We start from the raw sequence: 6000 nt of genomic DNA, 5'->3' as shown, positions 1-6000 counted from the left end.
ACTTTGTGATCATGTTAATTGCTTTCTGCTACATCTTTCAGCATTCTATTGAAAAATAAAACGTAATGAGTTTATAAAGATGTAAGTAACAATCTTAGGCGTCTAATATACTCTAACCCTAATCTGTCTTCTTTTTAATAGAATAATTTTAGTGCGAAAGATCACTTTCATTGGAGGTGGCGACAGATTTTGACCCAAACACTAATGTGACATCTGCTTTGTAGAAGATTTTCGATGTTAAATGGTCTCTTTCAATGCATTGTTCTCAGCAAATTCAGATTTTATTCAATATTACCAATTATATGTTTTGAAGAAGGTATGATTAGCAATCTTTGTGGTCTAAGATAATGGGAACAAAAAACTGAAAAGTCTGTAATTCAAATATCAACTCTAACCCTAAGTACGAATTGATCATTTCCATTCCATTTGAGTACAGATTTCAGCATCCTATTGAAATGTTAAATATCAATTTAGTTTACAATTTGGTGATTAAAACATTTTAAGTTATTGGATGTTAAGAAAAAAAAAATTGTCGGAGTTTAAATATTAGATAAGATTCAACATTATTGTCATTGAACACTTACCAGTACAGTACTACAAAATGCAGTTAGCATCTAATCAGAAGTTCAAATAGAAGAGGGCAGAACATTTACAAGACATTGAGTAAAACCTTAGGGATTTAATTAAACTAAATGACCACTAATGTTGATGTGCATTCCTTGTACTGGTGATCATGTATGTTTGTGTGAGACAACGTCTAGCTAAACCCATAGTGTCCTCTTTGTTCAGGGTCCAGTCACATCTGTGTGTGAACCAACGTCCAGCTAAACCCATAGTGTCCTCTTTGTTCAGGGTCCTGTCATGTATGTGTGTGTGTGTGTGTGTGAACCAACGTCCAGCTAAACCCATAGTGTCCTCTTTGTTCAGGGTCCTGTCATGTATGTGTGTGTGTGTGTGTGTGTGTGAACCAACGTCCAGCTAAACCCATAGTGTCCTCTTTGTTCAGGGTCCTGTCATGTATGTGTGTGTGTGTGTGTGTGTGTGTGTGTGAACCAACGTCCAGCTAAACCCATAGTGTCCTCTTTGTTCAGGGTCCTGTCATGTCTGTGTGTGTGTGTGTGTGTGTGTGAACCAACGTCCAGCTAAACCCATAGTGTCCTCTTTGTTCAGGGTCCAGTCACATCTGTGTGTGAACCAACGTCCAGCTAAACCCATAGTGTCCTCTTTGTTCAGGGTCCTGTCATGTATGTGTGTGTGTGTTTGAAACAACGTCCAAGCTAAACCCATAGTGTCCTCTTTGTTCAGGGTCCTGTCATGTCTCTGTGTGTGTGAGACAACGTCTAGCTAAACCCATAGTGTCCTCTTTGTTCAGGGTCCAGTCATGTCTGTGTGTGAACCAACGTCCAGCTAAACCCATAGTGTCCTCTTTGTTTAGGGTCCTGTCATGTATGTGTGTGTGTGTGTGTGTGTGTGTGAACCAACGTCCAGCTAAACCCATAGTGTCCTCTTTGTTCAGGGTCCTGTCGTGTGTGTGTGTGTGAACCAACGTCCCGCTAAACCCATAGTGTCCTCTTTGTTCAGGGTCCTGTAACGTCTGTCTGTGTGTGTGTGTGAACCAATGTCTAGCTAAACCCATAGTGTCCTCTTTGTTCAGGGTCCTGTCGTGTGTGTGTGTGTGTGAACCAACGTCCCGCTAAACCCATAGTGTCCTCTTTGTTCAGGGTCCTGTCACGTCTGTGTTTGTGTGAAACAACGTCCAGCTAAACCCATAGTGTCCTCTTTGTTCAGGGTCCTGTCGTGTGTGTGTGTGTGTGTGAACCAACGTCCCGCTAAACCCATAGTGTCCTCTTTGTTCAGGGTCCTGTCGTGTGTGTGTGTGTGTGAACCAACGTCCCGCTAAACCCATAGTGTCCTCTTTGTTCAGGGTCCTGTCACGTCTGTGTTTGTGTGAACCAACGTCCAGCTAAACCCATAGTGTCCTCTTTGTTCAGGGTCCTGTCACATCTGTGTTTGTGTGAACCAACGTCCACCTAAATCCATAGTGTCCTCTTTGTTCAGGGTCCTGTCACGTCTGTGTTTGTGTGAAACAACGTCCAGCTAAACCCATAGTGTCCTCTTTGTTCAGGGTCCTGTCACGTCTGTGTTTGTGTGAACCAACGTCCAGCTAAACCCATAGTGTCCTCTTTGTTCAGGGTCCTGTCACGTCTGTGTGTGTGTAAACCAACGTCCAGCTAAACCCATAGTGTCCTCTTTGTTCAGGGTCCTGACATGTCTGTGTTTGTGTGTAAGGCAATGTCCAGCCAAACCAGGGAGGTCCCATTAAACCATATTTCTGCTTGTCCCGCCCCGTCCCCATAAGCCTGTGAAATGTCAGGTTGTCACTTTAACATAAACAATTTTTTTTAATGAAAATTTGAAGTGAGATTGTTGTTACTACAATCAAAAACAGTTGTTTGATGTTTCTCTTTAGTCTTTAGGACCATCAGAATCAATAGTCCCCTTAAACCACCAAAGCACCTATTTTTGAAAAATGTCCTTCTAAACCATATAAACCAGTATGTGTGTGTATGTGTGTGTGTATGTGTGTGTGTATGTGTGTGTATGTGTGTGTGTGTGTATGTGTGTGTATGTGTGTGTATGTGTGTGTATGTGTGTATGTGTGTATATGTGTGTATGTGTGTGTATGTGTGTATATGTGTGTATATGTGTGTATGTGTGTATGTGTGTATGTGTGTGTGTGTGTGTCTCATCCTTCAGGTCCTCACCTTGCTTCAGTTACTGTCAAGCTTCTCCAAGTTCCTGCAGTCATGTGTCACGCTAAGCTCCGATCTGATTGGTCAGATGGAATTTCTGAAACTGCTGCTGGCCAATCTCTTCACTATTCTCACACTTGACACCAAAGACTTGGGTAAGAACTTCACTTTTTGGTCTAGGCCTATATGGTTCTCCACAGACCTAACCATATGTACTCTTGCCACTGGCTGGACCTAATCAGGTACTATATTTAGCTAGGTATTATGCCGTTCTCATGGCAACATTACCTTTTTCTAGCTGGATGAATCATGATACAGCAGTGTTACGGGTTCTGTCCTCGTCTGAAGTCATAATTAAAAGTGTATCAAGATCCCCAATGGGAGCTCATTAATGATAGTCTGTTCACCTCAGTCCTTTGTTGATGTCTTTTTTAATGAAGCACTGTTCAGCTCCTTAGCTCCTGCTGAGATCTCCAGTGTAACATGTAAGTTTACTTTCCTGGTGTGATCGTCTGTGTAATCTCCCTCGCTGTCCCGTGCGCTTGTTCTCCGGGCCTCTCGTCAGATGGCGGCGTCCGCGGCACAGTGTGTGCGTGCTGGGCCGACGTGTTGACGCTCCTGGCTACTCTGGTGAGGAGGGACAGCTCTGCAGCCTACCCGTCTGTCTGTGCAGCGCTGGTGAGACGCTGGAAACCGTTCACAGGTATCCACATTGGCTGACAGGGGAACGCAGGCTGTTTTTGTTTCACTGTGCGTGTTCCTCTCTCTATTGTGTTTCATTAATATTTCGTTTAGAGAAGGACCCATATGCAAATCACTGTTAGTTCACTGTTTCTCACATGTTGGTAGCGATGTGTGTGACAGCTTTAGTTTTTTGACATGTGTGTGGGGATATTTTGGGAACCTGGGTGACTTGCGACCCATTAGTTTCTGTGGCAAATGAGGCTGCAGTGAAATCTAATGAGCCGTGTGCGTGTGTGTGTTTCTGTGTGGGCGTGTGTGTAAATGCATGATTGATTGCGTTTTGTGTAATGTAGGCAGAAGTGCCTGAGTCTTAAGCTGTCTGTCTCAGGGATTTTAAGATTTGGTTTTGCTGGGCTGCAGGATGTTGATTAATTCATAAAAATGCAAAACCCTTCATTCACTCTTGCCCGTCTTGTCCTGGTGTGTGTATTGCAATGCGCGTGTTCATCTGTCTCCAGTCACGTTGAGCGCGTGCGTGGGCGTGTCGTGCACTGACCCCAACCTCCACATGACGGCACTACGATTCCTGTGTGTCGTCCTGTCTGAGGAGGCTAAGAGTCGCCGCATAGAGGTCACCATCCTGACCTCTGACCCTCAGCTGACCCCTCTGTCCGAGGTCCTGAATGGGGCTTCAGGTGAACAGCTCTGTGAACTACTGCTGCAGGTAACAGCCTTGCGCGCACACACACACACACACACACACACACACACACACACCTTTGATAAAACTAGAGCTGAGGTTGTGGATTGCTTGAAATATCAAGCCTCTTTGAAATTGTGCGTCACTTCACCTGTTCCTTTGGGTTTGTGTTGGCAGAGTTTTGAGAAGCGTTCCTTCCAGGACCCGGTGAAGAAGATGACAGCTAAAGCCCTGGCGGCTCTCCTAGCCTGCAGCCCATCTGCTCAGAGCCACGCTGCAAAAGGTACTGCAGAGATCATTAATAACCCGAGGATGGGAGTAATACCCAGGACTCTGCCAAGGGCTCTGTATGGAACCATAGGCAGTGAAATGAGAAGCCTGCTCTGGCCTCAACACCCTAGCAGTTACTGTTGCCGTGTCTGACCTGGCCGCCTCCGTGTCCCTCTGTGCAGCTGGTTTGATTGACAGCAGTGTGGAGCAGATGAAGCAGATCCACAGTCACCTCCACATGGAGTCAGTCCGGCCCGGCAGGGGGAGAAGGAAGGTGGGTCGTCTTTGTCTGGTTTTGGGCCGCTGGACGTTCTGAACTGAGATGACAACGCCGCCGAAATGACTCATTACTTTCATTTCCATTAAAGCCGCTCTGTGTGTTATTGGTTGGATGAAGTGATCGTCTAACAAGCTGTAATGGGCCTGTTCTCCCCATCAGGAGGAGAGCTACATGAAGGAGCTTAAGATGTGTCTGGAAATCCTCAGGAACTGTCTTTACCTCAACAGCCAATCCAAAGTGAGTATCCTGCCTCACTGTTCCGCTCTTAATAGGTTTTTGATGAAGGCCATTCTGGTGCTGACTGTGTCTGGAATTAGATGTAGCCCGAATGATTCTGTCTGAAAGTGTTTTTATCGTTTTTAATCCTCTTTAATGGGAATGCTGAATTGTTCTGATATATTGGCCACTCTCTGCTTTATAGAAAGCGATTGTAGCCTCTGCTCTGCGGTAGTTGGATTTGCATGGATATTGGGATGGGAAGGGGTGTTATGTGTTTGTTTACTGTACACATCCCCCCTGCTGGCCTTCATGTGCTTGGCTGGCAGAGTGGAGGAACATTGTCAGGTTGACAATCACTTGGAATGTGTGTCTGACTGTGAATCGGCATGTTTGGAATGTAACATCTACAGATGATTAAATGGGGTGAATGTTGATTTTGTGTTTCTCTTAAGGCTGTGGCCAGTGACTGTCGATTGGCTGCTGTGCTCCATGCCCTTTGGCCCTGGTTCTTATTGGATGACGGGGCTATGGAGGCAGTGCTGGAATTACTGTGCGTCTACACAGCCAACTGTACCACAGGTCAGTGTCTCTGCGTGCGTGCGTCTCTGCGTGCGCGCGTCTCTGCGCGCACACGCCTGGGTGTGTGTGTCTGTGTGCGCGCGTGCGGCTGGGTGTGTGTGTCTGTGTGCGCGCGCGCGCCTGTGTGTGTGTCTGTGTGCATGCGCGCGCCTGTGTGTGTGTGTCTGTGTGCGTGCGCGCGCCTGTGTGTGTGTGTCTGTGTGCGTGCGCGCGCCTGTGTGTGTGTCTGTGTGTCTGTGTGCGCGCGCGCGCCTGTGTGTATGTCTGCGTGCGCGCGCCTGTGTGTGTGTGTCTGTGTGTGTGCGCGCGCGCCTGTGTGTGTGTGTGTGTCTGTGTGCGCGCGCGCGCCTGTGTGTGTGTCTGTGTGCGCGCGCGCGCCTGTGTGTGTGTCTGTGTGCGCGCGCCTGTGTGTGTGTGTCTGTGTGTGCGCGCGCGCGCGCCTGTGTGTGTGTCTGTGTCTGTGTGCGCGCGTGCGCGCCTGTGTGTGTGTCTGTGTGCGCGCGTGCGCGCCTGTG

General features: G+C 47.2%; 1 protein-coding gene across 3 annotated transcripts in view; it reads left to right on the top strand.

Annotated features, from left to right (window-relative positions):
• The window catches only part of rttn (rotatin), a 56087-nt gene that overhangs the window by 43264 nt on the left and 6823 nt on the right, over positions 1-6000 (top strand). For all 3 annotated transcript variants that reach the window (XM_020041969.2, XM_010891206.4, XM_010891205.4), the window contains exons 38-44: positions 2758-2908; positions 3319-3456; positions 3956-4161; positions 4315-4420; positions 4590-4681; positions 4847-4924; positions 5359-5485. In XM_020041969.2, coding sequence (XP_019897528.2) covers positions 2758-2908; positions 3319-3456; positions 3956-4161; positions 4315-4420; positions 4590-4681; positions 4847-4924; positions 5359-5485 — 898 coding nt within the window. The remainder of the gene's footprint in view (positions 1-2757; positions 2909-3318; positions 3457-3955; positions 4162-4314; positions 4421-4589; positions 4682-4846; positions 4925-5358; positions 5486-6000) is intronic.

This window comes from Esox lucius, chromosome 21, assembly GCF_011004845.1.
Source record: "Esox lucius isolate fEsoLuc1 chromosome 21, fEsoLuc1.pri, whole genome shotgun sequence".
Taxonomy (NCBI): domain Eukaryota; kingdom Metazoa; phylum Chordata; class Actinopteri; order Esociformes; family Esocidae; genus Esox; species Esox lucius.
The sequence above is the reverse complement of the archived record's forward strand: the minus strand, read 5'-3'. Positions and strand labels throughout refer to the sequence as shown.